At 42.7% G+C, this 21,048-nt stretch overlaps 1 protein-coding gene across 8 annotated transcripts in view; it reads right to left on the bottom strand.

The window, feature by feature from the left end:
* Positions 1 to 1,307: 1,307 nt before the first annotated feature.
* tns1a (tensin 1a) overlaps positions 1,308 to 21,048 on the bottom strand; it is a 117,148-nt gene continuing 97,407 nt past the window's right edge. For 6 of the 8 annotated variants that reach the window (XM_049570275.1, XM_049570276.1, XM_049570281.1 and 3 more), the window contains 18 exons: positions 16,271 to 17,956; positions 14,276 to 14,356; positions 13,667 to 13,830; positions 13,289 to 13,436; positions 9,344 to 9,418; positions 8,836 to 8,862; positions 8,482 to 8,563; positions 7,634 to 8,181; positions 7,455 to 7,541; positions 7,089 to 7,217; positions 6,914 to 7,009; positions 6,749 to 6,826; positions 6,528 to 6,599; positions 6,048 to 6,074; positions 5,509 to 5,677; positions 4,277 to 4,345; positions 4,145 to 4,174; positions 1,308 to 3,991 (listed from right to left, as the gene is read on the bottom strand). In XM_049570275.1, the coding sequence (XP_049426232.1) occupies positions 3,862 to 3,991; positions 4,145 to 4,174; positions 4,277 to 4,345; positions 5,509 to 5,677; positions 6,048 to 6,074; positions 6,528 to 6,599; positions 6,749 to 6,826; positions 6,914 to 7,009; positions 7,089 to 7,217; positions 7,455 to 7,541; positions 7,634 to 8,181; positions 8,482 to 8,563; positions 8,836 to 8,862; positions 9,344 to 9,418; positions 13,289 to 13,436; positions 13,667 to 13,830; positions 14,276 to 14,356; positions 16,271 to 17,956 (3,698 nt within the window). In that variant the 3' untranslated portion in view covers positions 1,308 to 3,861. The remainder of the gene's footprint in view (positions 3,992 to 4,144; positions 4,175 to 4,276; positions 4,346 to 5,508; positions 5,678 to 6,047; positions 6,075 to 6,527; positions 6,600 to 6,748; positions 6,827 to 6,913; positions 7,010 to 7,088; positions 7,218 to 7,454; positions 7,542 to 7,633; positions 8,182 to 8,481; positions 8,564 to 8,835; positions 8,863 to 9,343; positions 9,419 to 13,288; positions 13,437 to 13,666; positions 13,831 to 14,275; positions 14,357 to 16,270; positions 17,957 to 21,048) is intronic. The other 2 variants (XM_049570277.1, XM_049570282.1) reach the window with 1 other exon arrangement.

Here is a 21,048-nt window from a genome sequence, read left to right as displayed (position 1 = left end):
TGTTCCTCCCGAAACTCAATAGAGATAGAATAAAAGAGAAACAATATAAAACCAGATCTGCAGCTTTGAGGGACTTAAACACAAAAAGACTTGACCTCAAATCAAATGTTGAAATATGTTGCATATTTTTGCCTTTTGGAGCGAATTTTAAATTTTAAATTACTGATCACCAATGTCCTAATCTGCATTCCAATATTTCCATTACTTAGAAAACACTTGGCAGCAGAGCAAAGCACATCGGGACATATATCTTTTTCACTTGCTTCAGCTTGTGCCTTTTTTTGTGCCCTGACCTCGTCACCTGCAGCTTAGCCTCACAACCAACACAATATGCATTTAAATGCAAATTATTAACAGAAACAAAAAGATTTCAAAGAGATTGCACAGAGGAAGTACCATCTAAAAACAGGCAGTGGTCTGACAGTAAAATAACGTGGCGGGAAGTGAAGGTGAGGAGGGCAGCGGGTGAACCAACGGTCACATGTGCCTTCAATGCAAAGTCGTTTCATATGAGAGGAAGGTTTGGATTTTGAACAAAGCTTTTTCTTATGCAAGTGTGACTAAGACCTTGCTTTAATCCTATGCCACATTTTACATATCTGAAGCACCTCTGAACATGAGGGACACACACAGCATGTTGAGCCAGCTCCTCTTCAAGTGAACTCCCCCAAGGTGTTCCACATTAAACCTAACGAGCTGCACACCTGGCAGAGAAGCTGCATGATGAGGGACTGAGGTTGATGTTTGGAAAACAAAGGAAGGCATGAAGGAAAAATAATTTAGCATACCATCTAAAAATAAGCTTTTAGCAGGGAAACATGAATCAAGATCGCTTTAGAACCCCTTTTATCAAGCCACAGAAACCAAATGAACACCCACATAGCTTTAATGTAACTGATTTGTATTGCTTTAATGTTTTTTTTCTCCTTAGGAACAGGTAAGCCATGACAATATAATGTAAATGATAAGCGCAAACAAAATCTGAGACCCTTTTGTACATTCATAATAGCACATTCATACAACAAGTCCCATCTGTACATAGGGGTCACAGAAATCACGTCTTTTTCACTGACACAAGGAGGCGCTTGACTCAAAGCCAAGAGGTAGAATGGATTTTTAGATTTTTTTTAGAGATGAATTTTTTGGTGTGTTTTTTTTTTCTCCAAATAACGTTAGTAGTCGATTTAAGTGCACTGTACCTCTTTGCTTTCAGTAAAGAGCCACCATACATTCCTCCATTCATTAACACTGACCGTGCCTTAATGTGATGATGCGACAATGAAATTATTTTTGAAAAACATGTCAGGAAAAAAAAAAGAATAAATAAGAATAAATAAATCAGTGACTTTTTCGAGAGGGTCCGGAGAAGACACCTTTGGCAGTCTGACAAAGCTGCGGCTGTAGAGCTTTAGCATCACGGTGAGACAACTTCATCTACCTCCAGCGATGACACCAATATGGAATTTTCTTTTGGTTTTGTGAATGTAAGTGCTTCGTTTACACACTTCCAACTGGGGCATGGCAGACCTGCTCTCTCTCGGACAGGCGACGGAGCAATTTTGGAGCTTTGAGACACCAGTAAAAACAAATCAGTGATAAAAAGTCCATGCTTTATGTCATCTGCAGATGAATGTCTCGCTGTATGGGCCCCTGTTACATGACCAATAATACACATTTCTGTGTGTCCCGGCTGGTTGACCTTTCTTAAATTTGCTGCTAAAGCTGAGCAAGGTGTGTGAAGAATGGAGTTGAACGTAAAAAGCGACATGCAGCCAGTCAGCATAGATGTAAAGTGTTTGAATCTTTGGCAAAATTATAATTGTAACTGTCATGGGTACATACAGCTGTTTTCATATTGCATTTGAGGTCGGCTTCGGAACTTTTCTTCCTGCTTCCCTTTTCTAAAATGTCTTTACCTTAACGTCTACCAGCTACATTTGCTTCTGTGAGTGTGTTTCCTGCTGCTGAAACACACTCAAATGCTTCTGTCCATGCAATTCTTCTACCTCATTCATGCCCTACCTCGTTCTGAGAGAACGCAAAAATGAAAAACATGACGAGCCAAAAACAAACATATACATGTACAAAGTAATGTACACCATATATTCAAACACATTTCAAAATCGTCAGACTTTGAAATCATTAGCCAAAATAAGTATATATTTTTTTCTCAACCCATTAGGTAATCTTCTTTATCTAGACTGTACAATATATGTATATATGAGTAATCATGAGGGACCAAAGCAACAAAAATAAATACTTTTTCGCTATGTCACCTTTCAAAGTAGTATATCTATGTACATTTATATCAATATCAATTTTCCTTAGCTTATTGTGAATGGTTGAGCGTGTATTCAACAAGCAGGCATTTGCGCACAGTGTGTGTGTGTTTTTTTCCTTTGCTCTAAAAGGTATCTAAATGTAAATTTCGACGACACTGTGGAAGGAAAAACAAAGACCGGACTGTCCTTGGTACAGTGAAAGGTAACCCTGGCTCAAATGGACCAAAAAATAAAGAAAGTAAAAATATAGCATTTCACCATCATGTGACTACTTCAACAATGGGGTTTGTCTACTTCTTTTCAGGACTCTGAGGAGAGTACAAAAAATGTTGTCTATTTCATGCAGTCTTTGACAAGTCATACAACCTCAGTGTCCCAAGGTTTTTAAGTCATTTTTAGCACACAGCATAGAATGTTTTCAGTGATGTTGAATGTAGCTATGAGGGAGGGTGCAATTTGGGACAACAACATGCATAAAGAACAGTGCATAGGTCCAGGTCATTGGGCCATTCCCTGGTGATTTCCAGTGTGTTTCAGTGGCAGCGTATATCAACAGATCCACTACTGCAAGCAGTTGGTGATGGAGAGGAAAAGGGGGGCAGGGTCCAAGCCTGAATGAGTGCCGCCATCTTGTGGACAAACAGTCTTCCTCTCTCCGTCTGCCATGCTGTCAGGAGCTTGCTGATTTCAGGAATCCAATAAGCGAGTTTTTAGAGAGAGATATCAGGCTTGGACCGGAGGTGATGCAAGTGTGTACTGACACAAAGTGCTGTGACCTTAGCGTGGCGTTCTTTTTTTTTTTTTTTTTTTTCCAATCTCTTTTTTGAGTCTGGTTTGCTATGCGCAGTTTAAGATCAGTCGTTGTTTCACTGCAGAGCCCTTTCCAACACACAACAGACCCGGAAATGACCACTCTAAGGATTTCACAATGATTTTTGTGGAAGGTAGAAGAACCAAGATTAAAGATCAAGCTAACATGCATAAGGTCTTCAGACACTGTTTTGCTAAAAGCCATCAAGGCCAACTTTTTTCCTGAAGACGAGTTCAAGAAGAAACCGTATTTCTTTTCTTTTCTTTGTTTCTTTTTTGTTCAACACTTCATCTTTTGAAAAGAGGAAATAATAATGGCTTAATAGCTACATCATTCTTGCACTTGTATTGCAACTACCTTTGGTAAATCAATCAACAAAAACGACAACAGAAAACCCTGAAACATACGAGTCCTTACATGTTCCTCGACTGAACTTAGCATTGTTCCTTTAGTCTTTAGCGAGCATTTTTCTTCTATTACAGGTTCCCCTGTTAGTAAATTTTCTCCCTTCGATGGCCTCCATGTTTGTCACGTTCACAGCTCCACACCACACATCCACTAGCGCCACTCTGGATCCACACCGAAATCCTTCAAATAGAGACTCTTCCAAAAAAGACAAACCAGCAAGGCAGAGAGAAAGGAAAGAGAGAAACAGAGACAAACCAACAGGAAACAGAAAAAAAGGACATCACCGAGTCCCGGCGAAAAAAGACACCAATGATGAAGGAAGATTTCAAAATGGCCACTGCCATTTGGACGTCAGGTGTTTCACCGCTTCATCATTTTGGAGGCAAAGCTGACGATGGCGGAGGCAGGCTGATCTGGGTCCAGCTCAGCGAACAGGTGGCTGACATTGTCTGTTGTGCTTCCTTGTTTCCTTGCAACGAATCCGAAAAGCCTGGTGGGATTGAGTGAAAAATACCCAAAACTTAGTAATTTTCAAGCAACAAAATAACCTTAAAAAGCAACCAAGATGTGTTTGGAGGGTGAATTAATTTTTTGAGATACATTAGATACCTATTTATCCGAACTACAAAGTATTTAAACTTACTTCACTGAGCCACCTCCTTCTTTGCCCCACCTTTGGAAACAAAACACAAGATTTTTATTTTAATAAAATGATCAAAAAAAAGTTTTTTGTTATTGATGCTGGCTTGAGAAATATGGTCTTGAGGTTTCTTACTTTCTGTCCTGGGGATCAATGTCACAGTAGGTTACCGTGTTGATGGGATAATGTCGCCTGAAGAAAAGTCTGCAGAGGAACACATAAGGGTTTTTATGAGTGTGTTCAGCAAAGAACTAGTTTGTGTATGGGGGGTAATTAGTGACATCCTGCATCTATTAAAGCGACCATATGATACTTTTATGTGATTGAAGCATCCTTGCAGTTACTTAGTGACATCTTAAAAATCACCACTTGGGGGCGCCAAAGTAAGACTCTTTTTTGCGGTCTTCCATGATTTCATGTCTTTATCATTATGGTAATCACTGCATAAGGCTTGCTGATGTTCAGGCTACATTTTTGCCAGTTTCATTGAATCCTAAACTCTTATTTTCTTATAGAGTTGATAAGAATACTAGTGTGATGAAGTCAGCACATTGGCCATCCAAGCTTGGGTGTTGGGTGTGGCGCTAACAATGCCACTCCATAAAAAACAGTTACAGAAACTACAATGAGCAAAACTATTGACATCAGGCCCTTAGCAGACCCCAGCCACCAAAATGGTGCCAGGATAACCACTCCTGATGAAAGCCGAAAGGAAGTCAGAAGTGCGAAAGAGGGTCTACTAGCGCCCAAATCCAAGATCCGCCTTGGAAGATGGAATGTCCGAACCATGTATGAGAACACCAAGACAGCACAAGTCCTCAGTGAGATGAAAAGATACCGCCTGGACATAGCGTAGCCGTCAAGTTCAGATTCACAAAAGTTACAAAATAACACAAATAAACAACCAATCAAGGCAGTGGTAGACTAACAGCTCCCTTGTTCAGGGATATAAAATTACTGTTCTTGTCAATGGAGTCTGGCTTTGAAGAGAGCATAGATATGTTTTACCTTTAGTTCAGTTTCCCGTTGGAAAGGCCTGTATCTATGAGAATTACTGAGCATACGACTGAATAAATGAGACTTGGATTGTACTGCATAAGTTGTGTGATGGTTTGTAAATGAAGGTTTTGATATAGTTTTGCTGTTGTTTAAAAATCATCAAGAATTTTCTGTTTTTGGATTCTTTGTTGACTGTTGAGGCATGAGAGGAAAACAAAGTTTTCTCCATGAATTCAATGTAACACTGAGTAACTGATATACAAATGGTCATTTTGGGGTGAAGTATTCCTTTAAAATCAGCTTATGACATTGTGAGAAATAACACCATCTCAAAGGAAAAGTCAGGAGTTCTGCATGTGTGGACTCACTTCCTCTGACTGTCAGTGAGTGTGATGCCCTGTGTGGACACTTTGAAGTGAACGGTAGTGGCGGCAGGCAGAGGGTTGGTCGCCAGAGTCTGACTGATCGCCTTGGCAATGGCCTGAGGCCCCGTGAGAGACTCCATGTCCACAGAGTTGATGTAGAGAACATTGCACGCTAGAGGTAAAAAACACAGAGGCACTGATAAATAAAAACAGACAACAGAGGAAAGCAATGTGCATGCAATGTATGGGGACGTGAGTTGCAGCGAGGAGTGTTTGAAAAGCATCTACTGTTGTGTAGTTAAGTTTCTCATGCACTGCACACTCTCTAACTAGATGAGCAGCTGACTGTGACTCTTCATGTATTGTGCATGCATTTCATTTTTTCCCCCATACTTTCATTTGAAGGTTCATTTTAAGTTGCTCTCAAATGCAAATAAAATGCAGAACCCTATGAAAGCATTGTTTCTGTGAGAGCAGGCATCATCACATTCACATTCAGTATAAGTGCATGATGGAGCAGAGCAGTGCAAACCAGTATTTACCATGGGCGTCCTCAGGAACTTTCTGAACTGTAAGGTAAGCAATTAACTGATTAATGCAAGGCTTGATGTAGAAATTGCAATATTGTTCTTTTTGTTGGAGGGTCAATGTAAGACTCTAAGCTGTTGGAAGTTACATGGAAATTCATTTAATCAGTACTTCTGCCTGACTATTTCTCTCTCCTTAAGAATATTCATGGTTACTTTCGGAAGTGATAATGGAAGCTGAGCTGGCACTGTGGGACTGCAGTGTAAAAACCAAACTGCAATCTAGCATCATCACAGTTAACCATGGACTGTACATGCATTGTGCTAACCGAGCTGGCAGCTAGCCATATATGGCCCCTTCTGACTCCAAAAATCCAAGGAGTCCACAAACCATTGGGTGAGGTCACAGTGGCTACTGTACATCCATCTTCATATACAGACTATCGTAAACCTGTGAAAACCATCACTCTGCAGGTGAACTGCAGTGAAGCTTACCTGCTCCTTGCTTCAGAAGTTCAACAACTGGATCAGTAGGTGTGGCGAGCTCCAACGCCTCTTCGTTTGGGTCTGTGAGTGACAGAATACAACATAGAAGAACACGTAAGATCAATCATAACAGCAACAACTTTGCAACACTGATTACAACAAACAAACAGCTGCTTAAATTGCAATTAATGCCATTAACATTAATCTATAAATGAGAAGGCAGAGCTGACCTTTGGCGGGGATCATCAGCTTGCAGGGCAGAGCCAGTGGAGTCATCGAGTGTTGGTACACCAGAGCAGAAAGACAACCTGCAAACATCAAGGGATCTCTCTGTTGGAGTGGATAACTTTGATATCAAATGAAATGCTGATCGATGAGTCACAAACAGAGCTCACCGAAGTAGGGCTCATTGGGACAACCCTTCAGACGGACGCCTTTGGGGCTCGTCTCAATCAGGAAGTGCCTCACCAGCTCATTAGTCATGTCACCAACTGGAAAAACATCACAAAAAAGAATCAGATACCATGTTTCTACATAAAACATTTACTCTATAATAGTTAATTTCATTACCTTTTTTGTTCTGTTGGATGGTCGGTGGTGGGCAGGCCACCTTCATGGCCAAGCCGTAGGCTCCACGGAAGGAATGGCTGTCCCTTATGATGAACGCCCCGGGCTCTCTGTCCTTCAACAGATTGATGGCTAAATGAAGGAGAGAGGAAGAGACCAAGGAGGTGAACAATGAGAGGAAGAAAAAGAGAAATGGAAATGACCAGAAGATTAAAAAAGGAGGGGCATGAGAGTCATTGACAAGAGGACAAAAAAGGGACAAACAGAAGGGCAAAGAACATTAAGGAGGATACACAATCAAGTAGAGTACAACTGTCATTGTTATTTTACTCATAAATTCATGGCAGTAGGTTGTGTGAAATATCTAACCTTGCTCTCTGGTGATGTCTGGCTTGTACCAGAACTTGGACGTGTCCTGGACAAACTTGACATTCATCTTAATGTCTGGATAACCATCTGTTTGGACAGCGGAGACAGGAAAAATGATAACTGCAGAGGACACAAACGTTCTGTGAGGTAAACTACCATGCCACGTTTGTGTGTCTCACCATATATGGACTTTGATACATCTGGGAGTGTGTGTGTGCCAGACAGGTTTGGCGTGCTGCCACCGCTAACTGGCGTTAGGTTCTTGTTGTCTGTCCTCTCTGCGTCTCCGCTAGACATGTGCCTCTTCTCCGGCAGCTGCGGGGAGACGGGGAAGGCAGGCGTCACCAGTGGCTGGGTGCTCCCCTGACGTGAAGCAGCTCCAATCTCATCAGGCGTGCCGTAGCTGCTCCCTGCCATGCGGCGCCCCATCAGGGGGCTAGGAGGCACGCCAGCGCCTGCTGTTTTAGGGTTTCGGCCAATCAGAGGGCTGGAGGGGACGCCAGGGGACGGGTGTCTGGTCAGTGAGGGGCTGGCTTGACCCAGGCGTCTCTGTAGGGCAGGGCTTGGTGGCGTGTTGGTGGCCACTGTGCGGTGGAGGGTGTTGGGGCTGCCGGGGACGGTATGAACGCCCATGATGTTGACCTGGGAGCCCTCGGGGGAGGCGGGCCTGTGAGGGTAGGAGGAGGCGGGGTTGTGCGGGGCACCATCTGAAAAACCAATCCTCCTTCTACACACAATAAAAGCAAAAACAGACTATTATTTTCCTATCTGTATTCTGTATTAAGAGTCAACACCTTAACTGTTATTTACAACAACATCACAACCATATCTGATATGCAGATTGACTATAGATTAGTTCAGTGGTTGACTGTGTAATTATTTGACCATTTCTAAATGTGTAACACAAAAAGTTAAATTATACTCAACTTTCTTTTTAAAGAAATTGTTGCTCCCTAATTTGCAGGTACACAATGACACTACAAAGTGGTACACTTTAGTAACTAGGCTTTTTTCTTTTTCCACTCACCCATCAGTGCTGTAAATGGGACTGCTGGAGGTGAGAGGAGCATTGAACGCTTGTGCTCTGGAGTCCCCAAAATTGCGATTATCTGAGAACAGCAAAGCATGGAAACACAGTCAGTCTCAGCTTAGTGTCTCATGAACTTTTTTCCCAGAACCAAATGGGATGCAGTTATTAGGTGTCGGACCCAAACGGGAAGTTGGAGTGACAGAAATAGGACAAGATTCAAATTTCAACAAACATTCTGAGGAAAGCTGGGATGCAGAACTGAAAGAAAAGACATTTGGTGGCAGTGAAACACAAAACTGTTAGAAAACAAAAAAAGAAAAAGGTCAGGAGGAGCCACAGACGTTCCCTTACCTTGATCTCCATCATTAGAATCAGAGTCTGACAGCAAGAGAAGATAGAAAGCCAGAGAAGTGGAGGAAGATGTGTGGAAGAGGAGGAGACAAGGAGGACACATTTGAGCGCAAAGCAAGAACTGGAGGGCGTGTGTTGGCTGTGAGCATTTAGTGGAAGCATTTCCAGGGGTAATAACATGTTTGAGCAGCAGAGGGCAGCACACACTAACAACCACAGTGTTAAAAGCCAGTTTCTGCTCACTCATCTACAGAGCTACAGGATGACATAATGCGGTGATGCTGCACTGGCAGAATCTGAACAAAGTCAAAGCATCCATACTGTACATTTACTATCCTACCTTTGCATCCTCTTAAGTAGCTTTAAAGTTGTTCAAATACTCTAATTGCACCAATTCCAACTCTTTATTGAGGCTGTATCATGTTTACACCAAGAAAAATATATGCACTGTCCCACTTTGCCAAAATTTGTATGAAGTAATTTGGTATCTTTAATAACTAATCCTGACCTGGTCCACCCTGGTGATGGGGCTTCAGTCCCAGCGCTGACAGAGGAGTCTTGGTCAGACCAGGAGGAGAGCGGGCTGCAGGGGTAAAGAAAGAAATAAAGAGGGATGTAAAGGCAAGTTACAACAAAATATACACAACAGTGATGACAATGAGATGAGAATTGTACATACAAGCCATGCAGTGATGAAAAACAACAAATGTAAAGCATGAAAAGACACAATTCTTCACTTTGGTATCGATATAATGCTGCATGGAAATGCATTACATGGTGGATGTTTGAGGTTACACACAATATAAGATTAACCAGTCTATTTTTTTGAGTGGTCCACAAGCACTAGGGTGTGCATATTTCTATTTTAGGCAATAAAATTAAAGGTTTAACATTGGAATAAGTATAAATTAGGCACAAATGCTCTCATTCATTGCACAAAAATGATTCAAAAACAGTAAGGTCCAAGGTCAAAATGCCCAGGACATAGATAAAGCTCTAATCTTGCAAAAACTTAAAGCTAGAATATTTTTTTCTTAGGTTGGTAGCTGACATTTTGCATGTTTCCGCACACCAGATCAGGTACAAACGTACGAACCTTAATTATTTGATGTGTAAATGTATTTCTTTCTTTCATATTCTTATTTTTAGTCCTATTAAATTAAACTGCAATTTGACCCCAAACAAATGATGATGCTGCAGCTGAAAATGAGCCAATAAGCACCCATCTACAACACAAGGATGAAGTCATGAAAACGTTGGAAGGTTTAAAGCATGCTGCCACCCAAAAACAATGATCGGGTCCAGGTTAGATCGGGTCAGTAACTCCGGATAAAGGTTGAAGATTATGGGGACATATTAATGTTGCCATGCCTGGTGGAAAAGATACTGAAAGTCGTTCAAAAACTGAAGAGTTATTTCCAAAATAAGAAGCAAGGAAATTCCATCTTTTTTGTCACTGATGCCAGTACAGTGATGAAAATTGTAAGGCATAATATAGTCTTTTTATAGACAAGATCTTTAGGGACGTCCAGCATTTTGGAAACAAACTCTTCGTTTTCATTTATCTTCCACTTACAAAAGAATCCAGATCAACAGCATGACAGGGATTTGGGACAAGTTCTCACTTAAGGTGGCATGATGAGGGGTGAGGGGATAAATATGAAGGTCTGTGCCACAGAGCAGATTCTTACTGCAACAGCTGTGTGTTAAGGCTTGACTGCAGGAGAGGGGGCAGGGCTGGTTTACAAAAGTGTCCTCACAGTCAACACAATCTGTCAAACAAACTGGCTGAACAGGGTCGAAATCCAGTCTAATGTCTCAAGGAGTTTGGTGGAAAGAGTAATATATCTGATTGTCCTTTCATTTGTCCTTATTTGTAACATGTAAATGAAAAATAATAAACAGAAAAGGTTGGTGCTGTGAGAATCCAACATACCTGACGACACACAGTGGTCATGCAACACTGGTCAGAAATGCTTAAACTTTGCATCTTCTTTAAATATTGCAGGAAACACACAACACACATGTGTTTCCTATGCAAAAGATTTGCAGGTTGCAAATAAGCCATAAACAACATACTGCAGAGATACATAAAAGAAAAAAGTTAAAAGGTATGAAAATGCTGCAGTATAATTGCTTTGATAATTCCCAAATATTTTATGTTGCACACCAGCTGCAAGTGCTTGACAACATCATTCAAATAAAGCCCATTGTCCATAATTCTACATATTTGATTAACACAAAAAACAGGAGATAAAGCTGATTAAATGAAAGAGGAGGAAGAGACAGACAAGAATCAGAGGAAGAATATGATTAAATAATTTTCTTTCACTCCTCTTAGCATTGGTCTTCTCTAAACATGTTTTCCAAAGTTAAAAAATGACAAACTATGTTCTCATTCAAATTCATGACTTGCACACACCTGCTGTGTGCTGTTGTCGTTGTCTGTAAAGTCATGCAACACTTCATGTTTTGCCTGAAGCAAATTCAAAAGTGCTGTGTTATTTAAACGTGGGCTTTACCTCTCTGTATGCCCAACACTGTATCCCAACTGCCCAACATTACCATGACCTTAAACCCAAACCTTAATTAAATAACTTTTGCTTGTTTAAACAAAACTAGTAGTCAACCTTTTCACCCCAAAAATATAATGTCCAAAGAAGCTTCTGTTACACTGTCCAGCTGGTGTACCGAGAATATAACCCTCAGTTGTCCTGGGAAAGCTTTTAAAGAATACCTTCTGCTAAGTTTGTTTTTTTGGGTCAAACTAATGTTTCCAAGGCAGGGGCGGAACAAGATGTTGTAAACATTTGGGGCTTAGCCCAAACCCAGAGGGGTCCGGGGGCATGCTCCCCTGGGGGAATTTATTCCCTATTCATGGCAGCTATAAGCACTATTTTTCAAGCCATTTGAGATGATAGAATTCCTAAAAAATCATGAAAAACAACAAATCAAAAACATGAAAGTTGCCAAGGAAAAAAAACTGTTGCAGCTCTACTAACAAGCTGACAATGTTAAAATCTTATGGCTTTACATAAAGTAGAAGTGAGCAGCCCCTGAACACTCAGTGAAGGAGGGCCCGCCCTATGCAAAACACAAAGGGTCACAATCTGGAGCATATATATCAAATACAAGTCCTTTGTGTCCTCAATGTGCAGCAGGACTCTGTGTCACTCTTTGACGCAGCTCAGTGATGGATCAAACCTTCACCTTCATCCTGCTCCTGCTGAGTTCGTCTGTAAGTTTTGGCAAATACGTCTTCATCAGGGAGAGAAAGACCTGGCACGAAGCTCAAAAGTACTGCCGGACATATCACACAGATCTGGCTCCTGTCAGTAATGCGCACGACACACAGCGACTTCGTCAGATTATCGATGACAGTGATGAGTACATCTGGATAGGATTTGAAAGGAATTCCACAGACCCTGAGAAATGGACATGGTCAGGGGGTGGGGCAGTGTCCACTTTTTTCTGGGCAGCGAATCAGCCCAACAACCGAGCGTACGAAGACTACGGCATAATGCGTCACTATCTGTGGCACGATGCAACGGCAGGCTATTTTGATCCATTCTTGTGCTACAGCGTGGTCGTGGTGAGGGAGAGGAAGACTTGGGAGGAAGCTTTGAACTACTGCAGGGAGCATCACCGCGACCTGGCCAGCGTGGCGTCGGACACAGAGATGTTGCTGATCCAGAGAGAGTTGAGCAAAAATGACACCACAGCACACGTCTGGATTGGATTGCACTTTTTCCCCGGAGAGTGGCTGTGGGTGGACGGACAGCCGCTGAGTTACGAAGCCTGGGGTCAAGAGGGCAAGCCTGCGTGTCCTGAAGTCAAGCTGGAGTGTGCTGCGCTACAGGTGATGGGAGTGACGCAGAGTAACAATGGGACAGACTCCACACCTTTTGCTAACTCCACAGTTGGGCCAAATGTGGCCCACACTCATACTGCAGGAAGTTGTGGAGTGGATAGTGCAGCACATGACAGCCCTGAAAATCCTGCAGTAGGTAATACGTCTGTGGGTGTAAAAGAAAGTGTATGGGAGGCTTGTGACTGCGAGGAGAGGCTGCATTTCATTTGCTACTGAGAGTTAAAGTAATGAAATGTATTTGCAGTAGTTTTAGCATATATTGATTTACTAGTTAGTTTGTTTTAGGTGCACTTGAACTGCATTTTTGACTGTTTATTTAACATAGTTTTGAGCAGTTAGTTCCTTTTATTTTTTGGTGTGAACATGTGTCGTTTCTGCAGCAAATCAACACATTGTACAACTGAGATGAAATAAAAAATATCTTAATCAAATAAAAAGAAATAAAAAGAAATGGAATTATTTTCTTACCCATCTATTCACTGTTTAAATCTTTTTTTGATCAATTAACAAAGACAGGCGAGAGTAATTCAGGTCAAAGGTCAGTGTGAGAGCGCCCCCAGTCTGCAGGCAGGCTGAACCTACACATGTTGAAGTAAGGAGTCTGTGGTGACATGGGGAAGCTGGGGGTCTGGGGGGAATTCTCACCACCGCCGCCTCCAAAGTTGGGACTGCTCGAAAACCCGTCCGCCTCGTTGTCCTCAAACGCCTCACGGTAGCTGTGCATGGGACCCTGGAAAAGATGAAAAGGGGACGGGTGTACAAACAGATACCAGAATTTCCACACTGAGGTCATTGTGTAAAATTGTTTGAAAATCCTGCCATGCAATGTCTTCAGTACTTGATATATAGAACAAAAACATTACCATTGAACTCAAAGTGTCACTTTGTTTTTCAATTATATTTAAATTACATCTGCAGTTGTTTTAATCTGATTTCACAACATTAAATATGAATGCTGACCTCTCTGGGTCTTCCTCCTGGGTTGAGGGCCAGATTGTGAGCAAAGTCCGGCGAATCCACCATCGGTGTGTTATCATGGCTGCTCTGGTACTGCCCCTCACTGGTGGTCCGACGCCGGCCCGTCTCCTGCGTCACTTCTGGGGTCATTCCTCTGGAGCGAACCCCTGAAACACCCAAAATATTCACTCTGTGGAAATGTCATCTTAGGTATATTTCATAAACAGCTTTATATATTGCTTTTGCAGCACTGTGGGAATATTTTGCAATTTTATGAGATGATAAACCTACACAGGAAAATATAGTGCAATACTATTTTAGTCTCTGCTTTTTTCATGTTATTACTTTTGAAAGCAAAGTCTGACCATAACGTTAACCTGCCTTTGTCAGGCAGAAAGAGAGAAAGAAAGAGGTATGTAAAGAGGTGAAGGGAATAAAAAAAGCAGTGGAAAATGAGAAACAGAGCACAAACAGGAATTGATTAAAAGTAATGAAGAAAGTAATCATAAAATCTTAAAAGAAAATGGCTGGGAAGCAAAGAAAGATTCTACAAATGCAGGAGAAAAATAAGAACAAAGGCAGAAAATAAAAAGCGAGGGAAAATGGACAAACCAGAGAAGGAAAAGGAGCGACGGCGGTCAGATTGTTGTGTGGTCATGCTTTCACTGATGCCCCGAATACGAGCGTTGTACTCTGTTCCCCAGGGGAGGGAGGTCAGGGTGGTGGATGGAAGGCAGGAGGTGGAGGAGGAGGGTGGAGTAGGAGGGTGAGAGAGGTGCAGTGGAGGAAGCAAATGGTGGGAAGGGTTGTCCAAACAGCAGAGATGGATTGAACACAAAAAAGGAAAAGAAATATCAGAACAGAAATGAATGGAAGTGGAGAGAAAATGGTATTTGTCAAATGAGATGACAACTTGATCATAGTCTATTTAAGTTATATAGCTGCAAGGTGAGATGATAATATCATGTTTAAAAATGGTTAAAAATGGGATGAATTTACAACTTTCTTCCACTGGGAGGCACCTGGGAGCACCCACATGGTTTCACATGCGTAAATATGGAGGCAAACAATGCATGGAAGCTGGAGCCTCTAAACGCTCGGCTATTCTTACTCAGTCTCATCCCATCTCCACTCTCACAAGCTCTGCTTTATTTCAGCCGCAGAGCTAATTTTATGACTGCAGGTCATTCCTCTGGTGCGGCACCCCATGATGAATCTGTAACAGAAACTGGTGAAAGCTGCACAGCTCACATGCTGCACGGTGCTTGGGACTAAAGATGCCTCCTGCTGAAGTTCAAACTTTACTAAATAAACTCTGAATACAGTTAAGTGTCCAGTCCATTGAGTCTTGTTAGCACATGTTGCCTATGAAACATATCAAAGGAATACTTCACCCACGAAATGACTATTTGTATATCATGTATATCATGCTGTGTTACAATAAATATGTGAAGAATACTTTGTTTTTCTCACGTGCCTTGATGGTGGATGAAGGGTCCATACACTGAGAAATTTCTCGATGTATTAAAGTCATAGGGGTCCATGTTTAACGACAGCAAAACTATATCAAAACAACAATTCACAAAAACTTATACTACTCATGCAGTATAATCCAAGTCTCATTAATCCAGTAGTATGCAAGCCTTTTCCAGCAGGACGTGAAACTTATCTATGCTTTCTTCAGAACCAGACTCCATTGACAGCACACGAGCTGCTGGTCTAGCATTGCCTTGATCAGGTGATATGTTTGTGTTATTGTGTGGCTTTGGTGTTTTAAAGGGTTACTTCAGATTCACAAAAGTCACACAATGACACAAACAATCTAACTGATCTAGGCAGTGGTAGAGCAGCAGTGAGGTAAAATTACTGTTTTTGTCAATGGAGTCTGGCTTTGAAGAGAGCATAGATGAGTTTCAGATTCCATTCAGTTCCCTGTCAGAGAGGTCTGTCTGTTTGGGAACTACTGAGATAAATAAGACTAAATTTTTGGATTCTTCGTTCACTGAATTCAGTGTAACATGGGGTGAGTAATTGATATACAAATGATTATTTTTTTGGGGCTATACCTTTAAGGACCCTACAAGTGATTTTTGCATATTTACATAACAATAATAGCACATTAAATCTTACTACTTTCAAAGCACACTGTGCCGCTTTAGATTCTCACTTATTTCAAATTCACTGAAATTCTTTTTTCAAACTGAAACCTGTTTCTGATATGTAACTAACTGAAACAAACATCATGTCTGCATACGTTGTTGTCAAAGTTACATACTTTTTTGTGGCAATCTACATTACATCCCCTGTTCAAGAATTCAAATGTATTTCATTGGTAGAAATCATATGAAATGCCACAATGGATGCTGGCTACATGAATGAAAGAGCAGTGTTTCCCCCCCTCATTCAGTACATATATAATCTGTACTCCATGTCAGACATAATTGTCTGTTTGGCCGCAAACCCTTACAGAGAGAATAAAATTTGATTAGGCTTGTTGAAATGTGGTGAAATACAAACAAAGCCTCAAATATGACTGAAACCCTGGAAATTGACTCACTCCTTCCCTCCCTCAACCATTCATTAACTTACAAAAACCCCAAGCCTTACCGGCGATGCGGTGAGCCACCAGGCCCTCCAAGTTTAGCGTCTCCTCCTCTGCATCTTGTTCTCTGGGCAAGGATGTAGAAGACGTGTCCTTGGGCTGTGGGGTGAGGGCGGGGAGAGGAGAGGAAGAGGCACTGTAGCCCGGATAAGGAGACGAACCCTGAAGGTCTGGGGAATGGGAAACCAGGCTGCCTTGGTACGAGTTCACCGGCTTCACTGGCACCTGCTGGTTGAAATTAGGGGAGGGATCTGTGGGGTATTGGTGGGCTGCTTGGCGTGTGTGGAGGTAGGGCTCTGGGGTGTGTGTTGGGGTGGTGTTTTGGGGTTGGTAGCCAGCGTTGGACCTCTGAGGAGAATACATCGGGGACTCCATCACGGGGCTCTGGTTGGGCAACGCTGAGACTCTCCCAGTTGATCGATTGGGCTGATGAAAGGAGTTGTTGACAGACCCAGAGTTACTGTAACCATGGATGGCAGAGTCTCCTTGGTATGAGGGTCTTGCAAGGGTCTGGGAGAAGGGTGCCTGGGATGAATTGAGGCTGTTCTCCCCAGGAGGCGCACTGTGAGACTTGGACATGTGGGAGTTGATTGGGTCCAGGTCGAGCATGAGCATGTTGAGTGCCTCAATGGACTGCTCAATGTCTCGTTGCGACGCTGGGGTAGGAAAGTGGGGCAAGCTATGGGTTGACTGAAGAGGAGGGCCAAATGGATCATCTGGGAGGCTATGCTGGTGCCAGGTGTTGAGACCTCTTTGAACAGCCTCCCGACTACTGGTGCTCCTCTCTGGCGCCCTGGGCATCAGTTTAGGGTTGGTCTCTGGGCTGCTGGCTGCCGGATTCCCAAATGACTGTGAACGGTACATCCCTCCTCCGTTCTGATAGTTGTTGTATCCCCCCTGTGGTGATGCAGAGTCCACAGACCTTTCTTGCATCGTTGTAGGTGTTCGTACCCCATGCACTGGCATCTCGCTTAACTTTTCCCCAAGAACACCTCTCTCAAGGTAGGGTCCGTCGTTCTGCCTGCTTGTAGGCGTCTGTGATTGATAGTAGAGGTCAGCCGGCGTCGCTTGGCCCTCTAGGGATGAGAGTGTGCCCAAGCTGTCCACACTGTTGCCTTCTTGGCTATTGGGCAGCTCGTCATCAAGAATATCTGTCTCCCTCTCCTCTGTTGAAGGGGCACCAACTAGCTTGGTGTGGCCCCCGTTAACGTGCACTTGTGCTGGGACCAGGTGTCTGACACCTCCTCCAGGGCTGGTGGACGTGGATAGGTAGGCTTGTCGTTGGTGAGTCGGTGCCTCGAGGCCGCTCAGAAGCTGGTCGAGGTCTCGTTTTTCCTGTGGGCTGAGTGGTGGGTGGGTTGTTGTCGGGTTGTTGTGGTTCACGGCGCTCTGCACGGACTGGCTGTGCTCATCAGTGCGATCAGTCTTGATGGAAGCAGTAGAGTTGCCTGAGTCGCTGCTCACGGAGAGGGTGTGGTCGACAGCAGGGAGGGAGGCGTGGCCTGTAACTGGAAGGGTCTGGTCATTGGTTTGAAGAGGATGGCTGGGATGCTGTATCGAGTTCTCGGCATTGGTCAAGGGATTTTCATGGACAGGGAGGCCGTTGATGGTGACAACTCCCTCCAGGGAGTCTTTCTTGCGGACCCGGGCGTATAGGCTTCCATCAAGTGGACCTTGGGTGTGAACAACATCTGAAAGAGACGTGAAGAGATGTACACTAAAATTATTCAAGTGGTTTATGTTTTCAAGCAGTTCCAAACATACACTCAGATGGGTCCAGACCTTTGAATGTGCTCACGCCACAGTTCAAGTTGACTGCTTTAAATACAAAACGACCAATGAGCGCTGCAGGGGAACAGGTTAGCCAATCAGTGCCACAGGTGGGACTTGTCATATCATCTTAATATTGCCTGACATCACAGGTTGTTTCACTTTGCTTTCCTCCTCTTCTACAACCCGGGCAAAACCGGTATGTTGGCATGGCTTTGCATCAGTATGGACTCTCCAGTGACTGGTTAGGGAAAATCTAATCCCCCTCCAAACCATACACAGAATCAAAGCATGGAAAAAAAGGCGCACATACAGTACTAGTCCTTTTTGAACTGTAGAGGATTCAGAAGTACAAAACCTGCTTGAGTTGACTTCAATCACCTCATCTTCACACGCCAGCTTCAATAGGTTTCATTGGCTCCAATCTTCAAGTCACATTTGCATGGAACAGGATCATTCACACCACGAGCACACTGACCCCCCTCTGCACCCGTCTTTTTTGACCCCCGACGTTGAGCATGGAGCCCAGCCTCCAGCAACACAGCCCCCTCCAGCTCTATTAATAGCCAATTTGCAGCGCTAAAGCCACTGTCACGTTGCGTCAGTGCAGGGCCACATGGTCTGACGTGAACCAGGGCGGCTCCTGTCCAACACACTGAAACAGCTGGTGTGTGCGAGCCAAACAGAAGAGCAACAGTGCCAGTTTAAAAGCCCAGAGCTGGACTGGGGGAGGATGAGCTGTCTTCAAGTTGATTTCTGGCTGCTGAATCATGCTGGCACAGTCATGCTGATTGCCTACATGTTGCACAAAGAATCCACTGAATTATTTCACAAGAATGTGTCAAATATAGGTATATTAAAATATGTATGGAAATGGCATACTTTTATTATCTGTTTTTAAGTGTATTTAGTTTGTTGCAAATTGGCCAGTTACAAAAACTGCACCAAATTCCTTTGTCCTGAATGTTTTTCAAATGAAGGACAGAAGAGTAACTTTACCTACAGCAACTTCCAAAACAGTTATAGCTTCCACAATAACACTGGAAGCCACGCAGTCTCTGAAAAGCCTAATTTTGGAGTCTAAAGTAAAAGTACAAAACTTTTGGACAGTTATCGCTCCTTCCTGGCAAAAGCAATTAACACCATAAAGCATGGGGGAAAACCACCATCTGTTTATAGTATTATAAGTGTGTAGACATTCGTTTGACATTTCGTCTCACATGTATTATTTGACAGACCATACTGGAAAGTCTTAATGTAAAGAACTATAACAGTGACAGTGAGTTTTGGCATCGAAAATAATAAAACGCAGGCATTAAAACTGATTTTAATTTTATTTGATGTTTGTTCTGGTGTGTTTTTCAATGACGATCTCAATTGTTTTTTCCTCATGTCATTCTTTTTCAGTGTCAGTTTTTTCCATGCCAAAAGAAAATCAAAATACAAAAATAATATAATTTTTAATGTCTGTGTTTTATTATTTTGGCGGATTTGTCAGAGCCAAATTTTGTTTTTGATGCCAAAATTGACTGTCACTAGCTCCATAATAGTTCAACCATGGGAACAAATACCTTTAAAAAAGTTAGAATGCTGAAAAAAAAAAACCCTCAACTAATTTGTGGCACATGAACACACCAACAGAGGTCAGGTACAGTACTGTAATTCACACACAATGTGTACCTCAATTATAGGCTGGGGCTCTATTTCAAACTGTAAAACACTATACTTGCTTCCACAAAAAGCAACAATCACAAGCAGCAGCTCATTCTGTGGTAACACTTATGCTTATAAGAAGAAAGTGATACACCAACAATGATGTCCCATATCCGTTATACATTTGCAAAGTGATCCACGAAAAGTGATCCACGGCTGGCTCATATGGGGGATATTCCAAATTGAGCGACCCTCCAGGGACAGATGGCGAATCACTTGGACCGCAGCTATTTCAAAACCCATGTCAACAACAACTCACAGGCACAGTAGCAACAGGAGTGAGAGGGCAGGCGAGGAAGTTGTAAACACAGTTTGTTCCTGTGGTTTTTTTTAATGACGACACAGGGATTAACATTATGAGAGTTAAGGGCAAGAAGTTGGGGTTAATTTGGGTGGAATAAGACTTTAATCCATGGCCTGAAAGACAACATTTTGACATAAAAGTATAATTACATTTTAAAAAGTTATTTTAAAGACCACATAAAACTGCTTTTTTTCCTTGCCAGCAATAATGTAATCAATCCCAGATATCTGATTTTCATATTTTTAAAATGCCTCAAAGTCACAGTATCAAATTGAGTGAACATATCCTCCTTACCTGCACTCAAGACAAGATTATTCCTCCTCTTCAGCCAATTACATTGAGATCAAAAATGCACATTTCATAGTCCTAGTTAGTCCTTCAGTAGCACCTCGGTGACTGAACCTTCTGCCTCTGGGCTTCTTCCTTCACTCTCCCTGTCCTTTCTGATTCATGTCCTCTCATCACCCAACATGTGCTTTACTGAAGTGAGGCGGGGCTGTAACACTGAAGCTGCCGAAAGGGGTGAGCTGGCACTCTGGGATGATCTGTGTCTGTTCCCGGCAGCGGGGGAGGGACTCCTCCACCAATGCCACCACCACCACCTCCCAGCTGCCTGTGAAGCAACGTTGTTTCAAATAAACTACAACTCCCTCGCCATCTGTCTGCCCGGGACTGTAGAACCCCTGTCTGGTGATGTCATCAGAGGGGATCCCCTCACTCTGGGTCACCCCCCTTCCCCTTGGTATCCACAACCTTTTTGCAGACAAATTTTTCCCTACACGGCATACATCCTTAATGACTGGATTACTTTTTAAGAACTTGGATGTAAATAACCTATAGTTTTTAAGACTTTTCAGAGAAGTGTGGTTTAGATTTTCCACCAGCTGTCTCACCCTGACCTTTAACAGAACAGGGGATGCCCTTGTTCTACTCCATAAAAGATGATCTTTTCACGCTCTGTGGCAAAAATGAAAAAAGTTTGCCAGGGTGACACTT

Source organism: Epinephelus fuscoguttatus, linkage group LG24 (genome assembly GCF_011397635.1).
Source record: "Epinephelus fuscoguttatus linkage group LG24, E.fuscoguttatus.final_Chr_v1".
NCBI lineage: Eukaryota > Metazoa > Chordata > Actinopteri > Perciformes > Serranidae > Epinephelus > Epinephelus fuscoguttatus.
This window is presented reverse-complemented; position numbering and strand designations above follow the sequence as displayed.